This window comes from Monosiga brevicollis, genomic scaffold (genome assembly GCF_000002865.3).
Source record: "Monosiga brevicollis MX1 MONBRscaffold_7 genomic scaffold, whole genome shotgun sequence".
NCBI lineage: Eukaryota > Choanoflagellata > Craspedida > Salpingoecidae > Monosiga > Monosiga brevicollis.
Genome location: NW_001865044.1, coordinates 1,185,291 through 1,201,501, shown reverse-complemented (window position 1 = coordinate 1,201,501; position 16,211 = coordinate 1,185,291). Strand labels below are relative to the sequence as shown.

The following is a 16,211-nucleotide window of genomic DNA, read 5'->3' as shown; positions in this document are numbered from 1 at the left end:
AAGTGTGACCGTATTCACGATTAAAATAGAACATTCACTGCTTTCGCACTTTCTGATTTTCATTCAAGCATGCAGGCACGGCTTGTTGGTCGTCTGGCTTTGCTTTCTCCCTGAGAGCGCAACGCGATAAAACTTTGACGAGGTAGCGCGGAGATGTGCTTCAAAAACGGCTGCCTGGGAGCGATGGCGATGGGTTGAACAGCAGATGACGGTCTCTTCCAAATCAAATTGCGGAATGTGGTGGCGCATGTGTGGGCGCGGGCCAGGCGCGGGCGGATGGCGAGCACTCCTGGCGCTGCTCCTGATTGTGTTGAGCGGCGGGGCTATTTGGCAGATGACACTGCTGGCCCAGCAGATGCTTGATCATTGTACCTGTCAGCAGGAGTGGTTCCACGCCAATCGGTTGCACCTTCTTGTACCCGGCACACAGGGCTGGGCGGCGGCACCAGTGTGTTCGTTAGCGGACTGGTGGAGCCCAGCTCGTTGGCCTCCGTCTCAGGCGCTCATAGCCGCACCCGAGCACCTCGGCGATGTGGTCATCCCGAGCGCCTGTCGCGGGCTTGCAGCCTATGAGACGCGAGCGCAGGTGGTCCAAGCCCTTGTACAGGATCCAGTCGAGCCCATGCCGGTTGCGCAGGTGATCGCGGCCGCCACACATATTCTCTTTGACACTGCTGCGCCACCCGCGGTGACAGCGGCCCATTTTTTGAATGCTGTCCAGCAGTGGGTACCCTTGCCCGGAACACCAGCTCCTGGGTACCTCTTGGTGTCTTGGTCACAGGCATCAACGGCATGGTCTGTGGAGCAGGCGCTCACTTGCAACGCGACGGCTGCCGCGGCCTTTTTTCTCCAGCACCCCAAGCTGAACCCTGCACAAGCAACGGTACGTTGCACCGCCTGCAGCGACGTCCAAGCTGCCTGGGTTGACGCACGCGTCCACTGATCCCGCGGCCATTGATTCATGTTGTTGTGGAGGGCTAGGCTTCGGGACATGTCTTTCGCCGGTTAGCCACGGACATGCTGCGCCGGGTGGCGCAAGTTCTTTGGGGTCTACAGCTTCCCTTTTGGCTCTCGTCGGGGACTTTACTGGGGTGGTATCGACAGTGCGATTTTCTGGATTACAGCGGTGACGTGGACATTGGCATGTTTGCCGAAGATTTTGATGCTCGCATGCTGGGCCCGCTGTCCGCCCTCGGCCTCCGCCTCTCCCATCGATTCGGTCGACCCGGGGATAGCTTTGAGCTCTCCTTTGAGCTGGCTACAGCCGAGGGTGCTCTAAAGCTCGATATTTTCTTTTTCTATCATGACCGAACTACGGGGACCTTTTGGAATGGAGGGACGCAAGCGCGCACCGGCAACAAATACCGTTATGACTTTGCTCCCTTTTCGCTTTGCCCTGCGGTCTTTGCCGATGTGCCCGTTCGAGTTCCCTGCGACACGGCGCAGTACTTACGGGCCAACTATGGCGATGGGTGGGAAACGCCCGTGCGTTCCTGGGATTGGAAGTCCAGCCCCCCCAATGTCCGCCCCAATGGTGCCTGGCCTCGATCCCTTCACCCCGAAGTGATCCAATGCGACGTCTGTCCTGCCAAACCTCGCCCCGCTGAGCTCATCCTCCATGACAAACCCGGAGCAGCGGGGCATACCTGACCTGTACGCCAAGCGATGCTCGACTCGTCAGAACACCAAAGCGAAGAATAATAGATGTTATAGACAATGCTCTGTGATGCATGTGATGAGGCCCAGAGAGACAGACAGAGAGACAGAGAGATAGAGATAGAGAAACAGAGAGATAGAGAGACAGAGAGACAGAGAGACACAGACGGGCACAGACACAGACACAGAGACACACAGGCACAGGCAAAGACACAGACACAGGCACAGGCAAAGTCACAGAGACAGACATGAACACTCAGACAGACACGGACACGAGCAGACAGGCACAGCAGAGACATGAACACGAACAACCAAAAACAAACAGCCACAGCAACCACACCAAAAATAGCATCCTCATCAAAAGTCAGACAAAAGAGACACGTGTTGTCATCTTGCACGAGCATGTGTGTGTGTGGAGAGAGAGAGAGAGAGAGTGGGAGAGAGAGTTTGAGAGAGAGAGAGAGAGAGTTTGAGAGAGAGTTTGAGAGAGAGTTTGAGAGAGTTTGAGAGAAAGAGAGAGAGACAGAAGAGTTTGAGAGAAGAGTTTGAGAGAGAGTTTGAGAGAGAGAGAAGAGTTTGAGAGAGTTAGAGTTAGAGAGAGTTTGAGAGAGTTTGAGAGAGGTGGCTTGCTATTTTTCGGGCTGGACCGGCAGGATGAGCCTCGACTATCAGGTACGAGCGAGACTGATGGTTGTGGGATGGGGCGAGTTGAAGAGGGGGCAAAGGGGGTTATGAATGCAATCTGTTGATGTGGAGGATGGCTTGTGTTTGGGTGGCGTCGGGGTTTGTCTACAGAGACAGGTGTTCCATGGTTTGCTTCGCCTCTGACTGACCTTTTTTTTTTTTTTTTCTTTTTTTTTTTGGCGGCGCGCTCTGCATGTGTCTGATGTGACTGGCAACAGTTTACCAATTTGTGCGGCACGGTGCACAAGGGTGGCAATGTCATCTTTACTCCCGATGGCAACTCCCTTCTTTCCGCTGTGGGCAATCGCGTTACCCACTTTGACCTGGTCAAGTAGGTACCTGCTTGGTCTTTGTACTTTGGCTCAAAGGCTCGCTGCAATGCCGGCCGCAACCTCGGCTTGATGGTTGCAACTGGGTTTCCTACCACTCATGGTTTGCGATGTCTTCTTTCATTCCAGCCATGCCACTCGCACCTTGCCTTTTGAGACGCGTTCGGACATTGATCGGATGGCAGTTTCGCCCAATGGTCTGCTCCTCCTGATCGTCGACCGCGGTGCGTCCCCGCCTGCGCCCATCACGCTCACAGCATTCACATAATGGCATGCCGGGGCTGACAACCTCTATCCAGCGTCATATCTCACCAGCATTCGCCCTTTTGGTCTGTACTGGCTGCCTCATGACCTAGACGGCTATGCCGTGTTGTGCAACCTACCTCGCCGCGTCGCCCTCAAACGATTCAACTTTAAGGCTCGCGTGCACGATGTCAAATTCAGTCCCAACGGCCGGTACGTGTTCATCATCCCTCGCTCTGGCTGCCCACCCTGAACAACACAGCACTTGGCCTACACATGCCGTGCCTGAGACATCTTTTGACCCTTGGTGTTGCCCCCACTCTCTGCACGCAGTTTTTTGGCAGTGACCCATCAGAAGCTGGTTCAGGTCTGGCGTACACCAGGGCAGGATAAAAAATTTGTGTCCTTTAGCCTCTATCGCCGCCTCGTTGGCCACACAACGCCCGTCAGCTGCCTCGACTGGAGCCATGACTCGCGCTTCATTGTCGCCGGTGGCCAAGACGCCACAGCACGAATCTTTAGCCTTGATCCCATCCCTGGCTTTCGGCCCTTCATTCTCGGTGCCCACCGCGAGCGCATCATGTACTGTGCCTTTGCACACGAGTCACATGACGTGGGTACAGCACGCCACCGACCCGGAGTTGCCACTTTAGTCATCCGTGCCTGACCCAGTCTCGCTACTCCTCGCAACTGCAGGTCTACACCATCTCGCGTGATGGTACCCTTTTGCACTGGCACAGCTTTGATGAGACCGTCCAAATTCGTGAGTTGTCTGGCGCTTTGCTCCGCGACATGGGGCTTTCCCTGCTTGACAGCTTTGGCCAACCCGTTCCATCGTCGTCGCGTTCTAATCCTCATTGACATTGTAAATGTCCTCGCACCTTTTCCTTAGCTGCTCGTCGCTTCAACTACAAAGCCCGTCTCCATGCTCGTGGTGGTGCTGTGCGCGCGCGACTCATGCGTCCGACCGAGAACTCGGATGACGAGAGCGACCTCGATGCCGCAGACCTCGATGAACAAACGGCACATGTTCGTCAAACGCATTTTCCGGCTGAGGCGCCGAGCAGTTTTGCTTGTCTAATGTGTGCCCGCCCCTCTCCTGTTTCTTCCCTTTGCTCTAGGATGCGCAACAGGATGATGCCGACTCAGGATCAGGCTCCGATCATGAGTCTGACGCTGAATCCCCGTCAAACAGCGGCACCGACCAGTCGGGATCGGGGAGCGAGGAAGGCGACTCTGCAGGCGACTCTTCAGAGAATGACGAAGAAGCCAAAACCGTGGCTGTGGCCCTGCCCCGCTGGCGCACCTCTGCAGCTGATCGCCACTACTTTATGCAACACCATGCCAAGGTGACCTGTGCAGTCCTGCACAAACCCAGCAGCATTCTGACCGTGGGCTTTACCAATGGCGTCTTTGCGCTCTACGAGGTGCCTGAATTTTCAAATATTCATTCTCTCAGGTTGGAGATCCGTTGCCACTGAAGCCTTGTCAGCGCCCTGATCGGCGTCGTTACTTTCCTTGCTTTCTGGTTGATGCCTGCTTTGCCTGCTGCGCTTACGTTTATGGGCCACTTTTCTTTGGATAGTGTGTCACAAAAGCGCATTACATCGGTTGCGGTCAACGCGACTGGCGAATGGCTGGCTCTGGCCAGCAGCAAGCTTGGGCAACTGTTGGTGTGGGAGTGGCAATCAGAATCTTACATTCTCAAGCAGCAAGGCCACTTCTATGACTCGAACGTCGTGGCCTTTAGCCCCAACGGCCAACTCATGGCATCTGGTGGCGACGACGGCAAAGTCAAGTTGTGGAATACCTCCACGGGTTTTTGCGTTGTCACTTTCAAGGAGCACCTCGGTACGTAGACACGCGCTGACATGCACATCGATTCTGCCATGATGCATGGCGCCCTCACCTTGGTCGTGCACGTTCAAACGTTTTGCAGCTGGGGTCACCGGGTTGGTCTTTGTGCAAAGCGGCCTGGCAGTCCTGTCGGCATCTCTTGACGGCACCGTCCGTGCTTTTGATACAACCCGCTACCGTAACTTCCGAACCATGACTAGCCCGCATCCGAGCCAGGTGAGGCCTCGCCGCTGACGACCCTCACCCAACGCTTGATGCATCTCAATCCAATGGATGCTTTTTGTTTGTATCTGGACATCGTCTTGCATCGTCACAGTTTGGCTCACTAGCCACCGATGCGAGTGGGGAGCTGGTCTGTGCTGGTTGTTTGGAGACGTTTGAGATTTTTGTGTGGTCACTCCAGACGGGCAAGCTGGTGGACGTGATCAGTGGCCACGAAGGTCCCGTGAGCGCGCTTGCCTTCCACCCCACCGAGGCCACGCTCATCTCAACGTCGTGGGACAAGAGCATCAAGCTGTGGAGCTTGTATGACAACCAAAACGCGCGCGAGACTGTGAGTCTAGGATCACCTCTTCTGTCTACATTCGGTCGCCAGAGCGGCGGCAGCTTCATGGGCTCTTGCGTGCTGCTCAAATATTCACCGGCAGGTCGAGCTGGGCTCGGACGCCGTGGCCTTGGCCATGAGCCCCATTGGCAGTGAAATCGCCGTCAGCACGCTCAATGGTATCCTGTCCTTCTTCTCTGTTCCTGAACTCATCTCCAAGGGTACGTGTTCGCTGCAACAGCATGGCGCACGCGTGCTGTTCAACGCCCTGGTCTTTCTTTGTCAATGTTGGTTTCGGGGCGGTAATGGATGGCGTTGCGTGGTTGTGCTTTTGGGGTACAGGCACGCTGGAGATTCGCCGTGACTTGCGTTTGGGCCGAAGCACGGCCGACAAGGTGTCATCCACCCAGCTGCGGGCTGGCAAGACCTTTTCTAGCCTCTGCTTCACCCCGGATGGCGAGTTCCTCCTGGCCGGTGGCCAGAGCAAGTTTGGTACGTCAAAACTCCAGAGTACTCCTCAACCCCGGGTGTTCCATACGTGGCGTTGTAGCTGGAGGCCGCTGGTTCGCTGCTTTGGGTGAATGGTGTCGTGTTGGCAGAGGGCTCAATCGCGCCTCGATCGTTGTTCCATGCTGTTGCAGTGTGTCTGTATCACGGGCGCAACAAGGTCCTGCTCAAGCAGTTTGCATTGTCCAGTAACTTGAGCATGGATGCCATGCTGAAGCGTCTCAACAGCAAATATGATTCCGAGGTTCGGTGACGAGGCTGCAATTGGTGTCGAAATGTGTGTGTGTGTGTGTGTGTGTGTGTTTTATTTTTTATTTTTTTATTTCACGACCATGGGTTGTGCTTCTGCAGGCAGGCAACCTGATGGAGATTGATGACGACGAGTCGGGCAGTGATTTGGAGGAGCGCGTCAACTTCAATCTGCCGGGTGTAAAGAAGGGTGATCTCAGCAGTCGCCGCACACGGCCTGAGATTCGATGCAAGGCGGTGTCTTTTGCACCCTCTGGACGCTCTTTTGTGGCAGCCACCACGGAGGGCCTCGTTCTCTTTTCGATCGACGACAGGTGAGAAACTTCGAGCCAGGCATGCTTGCCCTTTCGGCCTGGTCAGTGGGTGCCTTTAGGCTGGTCGGTGCTCATGTGTGCGTCGCCATTCTTGGCAGTGAAATTTTTGATCCTTTTGATCTGGATATCGATGTGACGCCGGAGAATGTGCGCGCAGCCCTGGACCGCGGAGATGTGCTGTCCGGCCTAGTCCTGTCCTTCCGACTGAACGATGCCGAATTGATTCGGGCCGCCGTTGAGGCCACCCGAGTCGAAGATATTCCTGCCCTGGCCCAGGTGGGTGACCGATGTGGGGCAGAGCGTGACCGTCTATCTCTGGCAATGTCTGTGTTGAGAATTCACCCTGGCATGCTTGCTGGGTTCCTTCCACAGAATTTGTCGCAATTTTATCTCAAGCCCATGCTGGAGTTGCTCGCGCGACAGTTGGAGAAAAGCCGCCATCTTGGTTTGTGTCGAGTTTTTGAAAGCGCTCTTGCTTGACATGATTTTCTTCCTGCATCAACCCCGCCTTTTGTCCCGTTTTAGCTCATCTATTGGCTGACGCTTTGTCTGTTAGACTTTTACTTGCACTGGACTCTGGCTTTGCTGAACCATCATGGTCGCCACGTGCGCGACAACGCACCACGCTATCGCCCGGCCATTCGCGATGTGCAAAAGGCCTTGTCTATTCAGTCCCAGCAATTGGGTGACCTGATGGAGCGCAATCGTTTCTCCTTGGCCTTTTTGAGCTCGGACTGAGCTCAAGCTCAAGCATTCTGTTGACTTTGAAAGCTAACACGCAAAGCAAGAGACGGTTCCGCGAGAATGATGAAATGTATCATTGACTTGAAGAGTTGATTATCAATTTTTTTTCTGGTCGATTCTCTTCGTCCATTAGTATTTTTCTTTTAGCTCTGCCAATCGGCGTAATCCCTCGAGCGGGTTAATACACGTAGTTTGGCTCTGGGGTAGAGCACTCGAAATGTTCCGAGGCGCTTGACCTCTGTACGTGTCGATCAAGTGTGGGCATGGTTATTCGACAGGGAAGAGAGACCCATCCACAAGTCTGGACTGCAATCGTCGAGATCGGCGGCATCGGCAAAAAGACCATCAACGTCTTCCTCGTGCGTGGGCGGCGGTGCGGTTGGCGGTGCGCGTGCAAAGAAGGTGGTCATTGTAGTTCGTTGTTGCTCCACAAAATTGGTGACGGTGGCAGAGACTATTGTGCGGTTGCAGAATATCAGCGTGGGAGTCGTCCCGGCAACGCAGATGACAACGGCAAGAGGGTGCAAGAGGGTGCATGGGATGACATGGTGCATTGGTCTTGAGGAGAGGTAAGTAGATGGATCTGACCAACCTCGCTTGACGATTTCATGGTCTTGCACTTGGCCAGCCACGGCTCGACGTAGTACCTCGCTGAGCAGCTTTACCTCTGAGGCTGCAGCACGCAGGCGGGCTTTGAGGGCGAGCGCATGTAGGGCTGAGGTCGATAGGACCAGGTAGAGACACTGACCTGGAAAGGTGTTTGGTGTCGCTGCACTTTGGAACAGGGCTTGGAGACGGGGGCTGGTCAGGGGAAAAAGCTCGCTGTGGCTACTTTCTGCCCCGTCTGGGCGCCTACACGCGCAGGCGACCAAGCAATCAGATGGTGTGTGTGTGTGTTCAATACAGCTGATGCCAGACTCTGACCTGACCACGACAGTGAGGGTGCGAGGATGGCGACGGGGGTGCTCGGCAATGCGCTCGAGCAGTTCGTGGGCCATGTCGTCGAGCATGGGTTGGATGGGACTCAAATCGTTGCCCTTGATGGGCTGGATGGTCTAATTACACGACCAAACACGCAAATATCAACGCCAACCTTCTTGACGAGGCGAGCCTGATTGAGCAGCAGGTAATCGCCCCATTATGGCACAAGGATCGGCGGCATCAAAAGGGAAGAAAAGGCATCAAGAAAACACAGAACGATGATACTGTGTGTCATCGGGCTACCTTGCCAGTGGGGAGGCCGGTGAGAGAGTCAAATTGCGGAATGGACCACGGGGAGAAGCTTGTGTGCACACCATAGCTTAGAGGAGGCCCCTAAAATCGGTGGCCAACAAAGTGAATTCAAAGGCCAAAGTGGCTAATACTCGGGCAGAACGTGGTTTGACATTACCTTGTTGAGTACTGGTCGCGGGTCGAGACCTTGCGCTAGGTCGCGGTAGGTGGCAAGGGCACCAGGTGTGCAGTTGAGACATTGGCCTGAAAGAAGCATGGTGCAGACGCATACAGCGTGGGTGTTTGGTAAGTGAGATGATCAACCCAGTGTGTCGTGGTTGGGCATCACCAAGGGACGTGCGGAGGCAGGGGACATACGCAATAGGCCAGGATCTGCAGTTAAAAGGTCGGGTGCGAGGTATACCCGGGCTTGCGCGAGCAATTCGGCCTGTGTGGCCAGGACGGAGAAGCGCTGGCGTCAAGGGTATGGGACGATGCTTGTCCCAGCCTGGCTCGCAGCCTGAGCCAGTCTGGGCAGCGACAGGGGGAGGGCATGTGGAGCAAAAAAGTATTGGCTTCACAAGGCAGAATTTGCAACCCACCTTGGCACCAAGGCCGGGCAGCTTCTTGGCAGGGAGCGTTTGCAAGGCACGGTGCGCTTCTTCGCTGTATTGGAGGCAAAAAGAGGACCGCGGCATGAGAACGCAGCGGGCGCATTAGGCCAGCAGGCGGGTGCAGTCTGGCAGGTTACGCACGGGCCCGCAATGACGACGGTGCCGGCGGGTTTGGCTAAGGACGAGGCAATCTTGGCCAAGAATTTGTTATGGGCAATGCCAGTGGATACATGGAGGCCAGTGTGAAGGTGGACCAGGTGACGCAGCTCGTCTGCCCAGGCCTTGAGATGGAGTGGAGACGTGTGAGGTCGGGCGATGTACACCTCGTCTATGCTGTCAACGAAGATGGGAGGATGGGCAGGCCAGCTCACTCAGACCAGACCGGGTTCCTCAGTGCGAGAAGCGGGGTGGACGGCAAGTGCAGAGAGCTGGGGCGTCTGAGCAGAGTAGAGTAGAGGGAAGTCAATGGCCGAGGGGGCACTCACCTGGCTACCTCGAGCACGTCACTGGGAGCCAGCTGGGCACGAATCACGGCGACCAGCTCACGCGATTTGAGGCGATAGGGCCGATAGGAAACACGGCCCGAAGTTTCTGCGCACAATGGCGCTGTGCGTTAGTTGGGCAGAAGCAGCGAAAAGCAATTGGTTTGCAAAACGGCCGGTGCTGCAAGTTCGGTCCCAGTGGCACGAGGAAAAGTGATTTGTGGGACACGAGGAAAAGGGATTTGTGCCGTACCGGCAAAAACATGAAGGAGGTGGCCGGCGACAGGTTGAAGAAGTTTTCGGGCTTCGGCTGGTTTCATGTGCTTATGCACACCCAAGGCCTTGGCCTGAATGCGGCACAACGTGGAGGAGGCGTCAGTCGGCGCCCGTCCATGTGCCCGTCCATGTGCATGAGCTCACGAGGGCTTGCTGCTGGGTGAGAAATTAACCCGCAATTACCGTACCTGAGGGTTGAGGGAAATAATGTCTTGGTGTTGCTGGACGGCGACGGGCTGCGTAAAGTCGACGGACCGTCGCTGGCACTCGACTTGACAGAAAAAGCTTGACCCGAGGATGTGCAAAAGCAGCGCATCAGGCCTTTTATGCAGACTGGGACGGAAAAAAATAAAAAAAATAAAAAATGGCACGGACATACCTGTCTGCATCCAGGTGCAGGACTGCCGTGTCCTCACCCACACTCATCGTTCATCACCTTGCGTCCTTTTGCCAGAGCATTCGGCTCTTAAAACCGACAAGTCCAAGCCTCACGCCATCCGCAGTTCCGACCGAGAAAAAGACCTTGTCGCACAGCCCCGCACGTCACCCCATCGGAGGCCTTGGAGAGAAAAATACGCAGCAGCAGCAACAGCTTCGTTTCAATGTCCGCACTTGATGCTCCTAATATTAGACGAAACGTCCGAAAGTAGCGGAGCCAAAGTTATCCATCTGTCTGACATGCTGATAAACATGGTGCGGAGAAAAAGATGTAAGTAACAGGTGTTGGCAACAGCACAACTTTCAGCGTCTTTGTAAAAAAGAAGTGTGATAACGGTCACACTTTTACATATTGATCAGCGTCCACATTCTGTGTGTGTACACACAATCTGCGGATGGTGAGCGAATAATGAGTGTACGAAGCTTACGACCAATTTAATCTAGTTGGTGTAGAGTTCAATGGGGATCAAGCTTGACTTTGTGAATATAAATACAAAGTTATTGAAGTAAGCCGCTTCCGTCCATACTATATAGTTATAGCAGCTCTTCTGATGAGCAATCCCATATTTACATACAGGTAATTGCACCAAAATATCAAGATATCGTAGATACATAAGCAATTATATAGTAAAAACTTGGAGCTTATTGCAGATAAAATACAGCTTGGTGTGCCCAGTATACAATTTAATGCAGCTTTATTTCCAGTTAATGTAGCAGCCGTACACGGAATAGGGGGTTTTCATTTTATTTCATCCTGAGCGGTTTCAAGCCGATTTTTTGGGGTAAGTGGCACGAGATGATGGACGCCCGGCCTTGAGATGGCAGCCGGGTGGTCAGCCAGTGGCTGGGGCGGGACGGGGAGATGGCACATGGTACAGTTGGTACACGTCGTGTGCATGGATCGGTCAACCTACTACTGGGGAAAGGAGGGAGCGCTCAATTTGTATTGCATTTCTCATCCTTTTTGGTTTGTTTTGGTTTGGTGCCGACGTCGCAGCAACAACAAACGGCAGCCGGCGACTGGGCACTCTTGCCTTCCCTTATCACCCCCCCTTCCCCCCCCACCCCTTTTTTTTTTAATTCATCGCGTTTCTTTCAATTCAACTGGAGCCTTGAGTCTCGCGACCGGTGCCATGGCGGTCTGCTTCAAGGCCCTGTCACTGCTTCTTGCAGCACTGGCCCTGCCTGCCGCCCGTGCCCAGAGTCAATTCTACTGGGTTGGCTGCAACAGTATGTATCTCTTCTCCATCGTTGCCCTCGAATGACTCTCCTGACCCCGACGTTTCCATACCTCTACTTTTTTGATCTTTTTTTTTCGTTCCTCTTCCTCGTCAACCGCCTGTCACCCCTCGGATGTGTTTGGTTTGCTTGATCTGTGGCAGCCAATTTCAACAACAATGACAACTGGAGTCCCGCAGCCCCCACCATGAACTCCGCCAGCGAGACGCCGGTGCAAGTGGCGTACTTTGGTCCGGAACTTGACAACGAGGACTACACTCCCGTCAATTCACTGGTCAAATCTGACACCCCGTACGCTGTACGTTCACGTGCCTCACGTGCCACCCAAGGCCCAGGCGTACCAAGGGATCAATCAACTTCCGACAACCCCATGTCTTTGATTTTAATCTCGACCTCATCTCAATTGTTGACCGCAACCGCTCATGCTTCTCCCGCATACAGATGAACATGTTGGTGCTGCCGGAGAACGGCCAGCTTACCCTGGATGCCAACAACGTCGTCATCGAGTTTTACAAAGAGGAGGAAACCGAGGGCTCGGCCGTCTGGGTGGGCGCCCAAACGGAGACGGACAATTGCCGCCTTGATTGCCACAAGAACTGGGTTAAAAACTACGGTCAGCCCTCTGAGGTTGCCGCCAGGCTTCCCCCATGCGCTTCGGGCGTCGCCGTCTTTGATCCCGCCAACTCGTATCACGTCATGGCCCCGGGCGTCAACGAGCTCCGCTCCATCGTCTGGAACAACATTGAAACCACCGACGTCACCTCGCTGCCCCCCTTCACCTTGTCTCCCGGCAACAAGGGGGATCACCTCCGCCTCTACTTTGACGACAACCAACACTGCATCGATTCCCGAGTCTATGACCCTGACACGGCCGAGTGCTTTTGCCACACCTCCTGCCCTGCCAGCGGCGACACCTTTCTCGAGCAGGACCAAGAACTGCGCGCTCGCGCCCGTGCCGTTGCCACCACCAGCATCGCACGCTTTGAAGCTCAGGCCGCCCACAACTTTGTCGTGTCCTTCAACCTCAACGACTTTGACAGCAGCATCCTCGACGCCAACGCCCTTCTCACTGCCCTGCAGTGCACGGACATCAGCCTGGACAACTCAGCCTTGACGGCCGCTCTTCAGGCATCCTTTGCCGATTTGCTAAGCGTCGCCACCGTGCGCGTCCTCAACATCAACACGGATGTGTCCAACTCAAACCGTAGCGTTGAATTCAGCGGCACCATCGAGGCCCCCACTTGGTTCTTCAACAAGCCCAGCTCGGCCACCGAGCTCGCTGATGTGTGGACCTCGGGATACAACGTGGCCTTTACCAACCCTCCCACCACTTCGCGCGACGATCGCTTGGCTCTGGCCATCTGGATGCCCTTGACTGCCACTCTGCGCGATTGCCCGCTAAACGCCGCGTCCGCCACCTACAACAGCGCCCGCACGGCGTGCGACAACGCTTACAACCGCTTCTGCTCCCACATGGCCTCAGTGGTGGACGTCAGCACGGTTGACGCCCCAACCCTGCTCACCCAGCTCAACGCTGCCTATGAAGCGTTTTCAAGCAGCGGCAGTGCTGGCACTTTTGCTCTCAACGCCAGTCACTACCAGCCAGCAGACAACCACACGGAGGCTGAGGTCCAGGCAGCGCTGGCCGATCTCAGTCGCACCTTCCCCGCCTACTACAACCGAGCTCCCAACAGTTTGTCAGCCACCGCCTTTATCGAAGCGCTGCATCAGACCCTGCCCGCAGCCGAGGCACTCTTTGACAACTGGTATCCCAACACTTGGACCTTTGACACTTTTACCCTCGACTTGGTCCTCGGTCAGGCCTTGCCCCAGGCTGACATCCGACGCATGCTCAACGAGCGCAATAAGGGGAGCCTCACCGCACGAATTTCAAGCACCCTCACCAACATGCTGCCCATCATGGGCATTGACTCGCTGCAGCTCAGCTTGATTCGGGAAGACACGTGGCTCGCGGAGCAGTCGCGCCGTCGCCGTGACTTTACCGGAGCCGGACAGGCCGTGGACGTCATTCGTGCCGTTCTCACCTACGAGGGCCTTCGCATGGCCGACTGTACGGGCGTCACGGATGGGTTTGCCTGCCCGAATGCGATGCTTTTGGGCTCGGACATGTTTACCTTTTTGGGTGACATGGCCGACGACGCCGTCTCAACTTTTACCATTCAAACTGCATCCTGCTATGACGTTGACGACGGCATCGACCAGGCTTGCCTCCTGGCTACCGTCAACAGCGTCATTGCCGACATGATCGCCGCCGATAGCAGCACATCGCGTTCCGCGCTTGAGGCTGCCGCGACAAGCGCCGCTTGGACGGTGATTGAGTGTGTGACCGGTGACTGCAGCTTGGACGAAGCCAGCACCCACCCCGCCAACGCTGCCATTGCCGCAGCCTTGGCTGCGGCTGACTACTCTGGTTCCACGAATGGCGCCGGCAACGGCAACGGCAACGATAATGGCAACGGCAACGGCAACAACAACGGCGATGAAGATGACGACGAGGGTACATCCAGCCAAGCGGGCTCGGCCTCATCGGGGTCGTCAGCGGGTGGCTCCATGGGCATCATCATCGGCATTGCAGCTGGTGCAGTTGTGCTGGTCTTGGTCGTGGTGTTCCTCCTGGTTCGTTCGCGTCGCAACAACCGCGCCGCGCCCGAGATGGCCAAGCCAGCCCACTTGCGCTCAGTGGTTAGCTTTGAGAACCCAATTTACGACTCCCCCGAGGGTCCCGAGGCGAGCTACGGCGAACTGCTTCATGATTCAGGCGAGGATCAGGGCTTGTATGACGAACCAGCCATTGCAACCAAGCGCAAGAATAACCCCGTCTATCGTTCCAACGATATGTTGGATGAGGCAGGCAAAGAGGATCCATACAGCAACGGCGTGGCTGCAGCCAACTTCCTGGAAGTCGACGATGATGACTTTGATGGCGACGACGACACTGGCGGTGGTTACCTTGATGTGCATGGCGATGATGATCCGGGCATGCAGCAGATGCTGGATGCCTTTGATGGCGAAGACGACGCCTTTGATGGTGGGGATGATGCGTTTGACGGCCAAGACGAAGGCGACGAAGGCCCCGAGTACGAGGGTTTGGATGACATGCCCCAGACAGGTGCCGACATTGCCTATGACACTGTTAAAATGCGCAAGCCCGACAACGATCTCGATGCTTTTGCCGCCATGGATGAGGATGATGCATTTGACGAAGGCGACGACTCGGGTGATGACAACGGTTATCTCAACGTCAATGCCGAAGGTGAAGAGGGCGAGGATGATCTCGATGCCTTTGACGAGGATGAACTTGCCGATGAGTAGACCTTTTTGAGGGGGATTTCTTTTTCTTTGATATTGTGTGCCAAGCGTTTTTTTTTTTTTTTTAATCGTTTGATTTGGGGGTCATTGCTGAACCATGTTCGTGACTTTGCTTTCTCCCAGTTTTCTTTCTCTCATTATGATTTTATGTTACATGAACCTGCCTGATTCGTGGGGGTTCAACATCTTCTTAGTTTACTTTTGTTTCTTGACAGTTGGCGTTGCTATTTGTGAATGCCACTTTTTCGCCCGCATGAGGTGGGCCAGCGTGTGCGCATGCTGCAAATTGATACGCAAAGCATCCGGCCAATGTCAGCTGTTATGCGTGTGTTGCAATAACATCCCGAAGAGTACAATTTGCTTGTCTTCTTTGACGTGTTGGCAAAAGATATTTGGGTGGGAGGGAGGTAGAAGGGATAAAAGGCAAGCCCGGCAGGGGGCAACAGTTCATCTGCGTCAAAATGAACATTCTGCTTTTCTTTCCCAGAGCAAAGACGCAAGACGAAGAAGCAAAGGCACAAGCAACACATAAAATCAAAATGCAAGACAGGAGGGAAGCTCGAGAGCAACACACACACAACCAGCCCGAGCCGAGTCCCAACGATGCTTCCCCACAGGCATCGAGCAAGCTGGTCAACACAGCCCGCGCGCACCTGTGAAGGGAGCTAGCCAACTCTGGGCGCCGTTGGTTGTAACGACTTGTTTTCCAACAAAATAGAGAGAGAGGGGGGAGGGAACACAGAAGAAAGAGAAGTAGAAGCGGGTCGTGACGAGGTGAGTTGTTTCAAAAAGTATCGTTGGTGCTCCAACAGACGATGGTGCCTAGACTCGATGCGACAAGAGTCAGGGGCGAGGGATGGGTCTGGCTTAGCCAGTCACGGAGGCCTGAGAGTCGGTCCATTTCTATTCGGAAGCATGGTCAAAATGGGCAGTGGGCAAGCCGAGTCGAATGAGGTGGCATCAGAGTTACAAGACCGGCATTGGGGTGTGGGCTCGAGCTGGTCCAGTGTCAAGGGGAGGAGAGTGCGACACACCTGGACGAGCTGGCGGTAAAGCTTTCGCGCGCCAAACTTTGAGATTTTGATGACGGGGTTTGAGGCCTTGGCATCAGTGTAGATGTAGATGGTAGCACGGCCCAGGCAGGTTTGGATGGGGTTGCGGCGGCAAGCCATGTCCTTGATGCGGCGAAGGTCAATGTTATCACTGTGCATGGCGCAGCAACCATGGTCCCAGTCGATGCGCTGGCTGGAGATGCGCCATGAGATGGGGGAGCAGAAGAGCGGGGACAAGCACCACAGGGGCCATGTTGTGCCCTCAAACAGCACTGTCTCGCCCTCGTTTCCGGTGCGTTCCTCTACTTCCTTGGCGACTGCATCGTAATCCACATCTACCAAGGTTGAAGGATGGATCGGAGAGGTGGGGAGAAAGAGGAGCAGTGGCGGACAAGAGGGAACAAAGGCATTGGTGGTGAGCAAGGCGAGCTCTTTGGCGCA

The 16,211-nt window shown here is 55.1% G+C and overlaps 5 protein-coding genes across 5 annotated transcripts in view; 4 read left to right on the top strand and 1 right to left on the bottom strand.

Annotated features, from left to right (window-relative positions):
- Positions 1 to 1,092: 1,092 nt before the first annotated feature.
- MONBRDRAFT_3312 (uncharacterized protein) lies at positions 1,093 to 1,467 on the top strand (the record flags this gene model as incomplete). The annotated part of the gene is made up of 1 exon (XM_001745068.1): positions 1,093 to 1,467. A coding segment is annotated over one exon (375 nt), but the record flags the coding sequence as incomplete, so codon positions are not given.
- Positions 1,468 to 2,558: 1,091 nt separating this feature from the next.
- MONBRDRAFT_16453 (uncharacterized protein) lies at positions 2,559 to 7,121 on the top strand (the record flags this gene model as incomplete). The annotated part of the gene is made up of 16 exons (XM_001745067.1): positions 2,559 to 2,671; positions 2,799 to 2,893; positions 3,026 to 3,125; positions 3,246 to 3,525; positions 3,609 to 3,675; positions 4,143 to 4,371; positions 4,498 to 4,763; positions 4,852 to 4,985; positions 5,086 to 5,322; positions 5,417 to 5,534; positions 5,656 to 5,805; positions 5,955 to 6,064; positions 6,172 to 6,383; positions 6,482 to 6,659; positions 6,756 to 6,828; positions 6,940 to 7,121. Coding segments are annotated over 16 exons (2,544 nt in total), but the record flags the coding sequence as incomplete, so codon positions are not given.
- Positions 7,122 to 7,378: 257 nt separating this feature from the next.
- MONBRDRAFT_24721 (uncharacterized protein) lies at positions 7,379 to 9,755 on the bottom strand (the record flags this gene model as incomplete). The annotated part of the gene is made up of 9 exons (XM_001744897.1): positions 7,379 to 7,581; positions 7,720 to 7,979; positions 8,052 to 8,182; positions 8,221 to 8,238; positions 8,352 to 8,441; positions 8,942 to 9,005; positions 9,095 to 9,286; positions 9,439 to 9,559; positions 9,689 to 9,755. 9 exons carry the CDS (start codon positions 9,753 to 9,755, stop codon positions 7,379 to 7,381), a joined length of 1,146 nt encoding a protein of 381 aa, XP_001744949.1.
- A 1,527-nt stretch (positions 9,756 to 11,282) lies between these two features.
- MONBRDRAFT_24720 (uncharacterized protein) lies at positions 11,283 to 14,721 on the top strand (the record flags this gene model as incomplete). Its single annotated transcript, XM_001745066.1, has 3 exons — positions 11,283 to 11,379; positions 11,532 to 11,686; positions 11,830 to 14,721. 3 exons carry the CDS (start codon positions 11,283 to 11,285, stop codon positions 14,719 to 14,721), a joined length of 3,144 nt encoding a protein of 1,047 aa, XP_001745118.1.
- A 1,206-nt stretch (positions 14,722 to 15,927) lies between these two features.
- Positions 15,928 to 16,211, top strand: part of MONBRDRAFT_32078 (uncharacterized protein) — a gene marked incomplete at its 5' end in the record, with an annotated part of 9,406 nt that continues 9,122 nt past the window's right edge. Inside the window, one exon of the mRNA XM_001745065.1 lies at positions 15,928 to 16,062. Coding sequence (XP_001745117.1) covers positions 15,928 to 16,062 — 135 coding nt within the window. The remainder of the gene's footprint in view (positions 16,063 to 16,211) is intronic.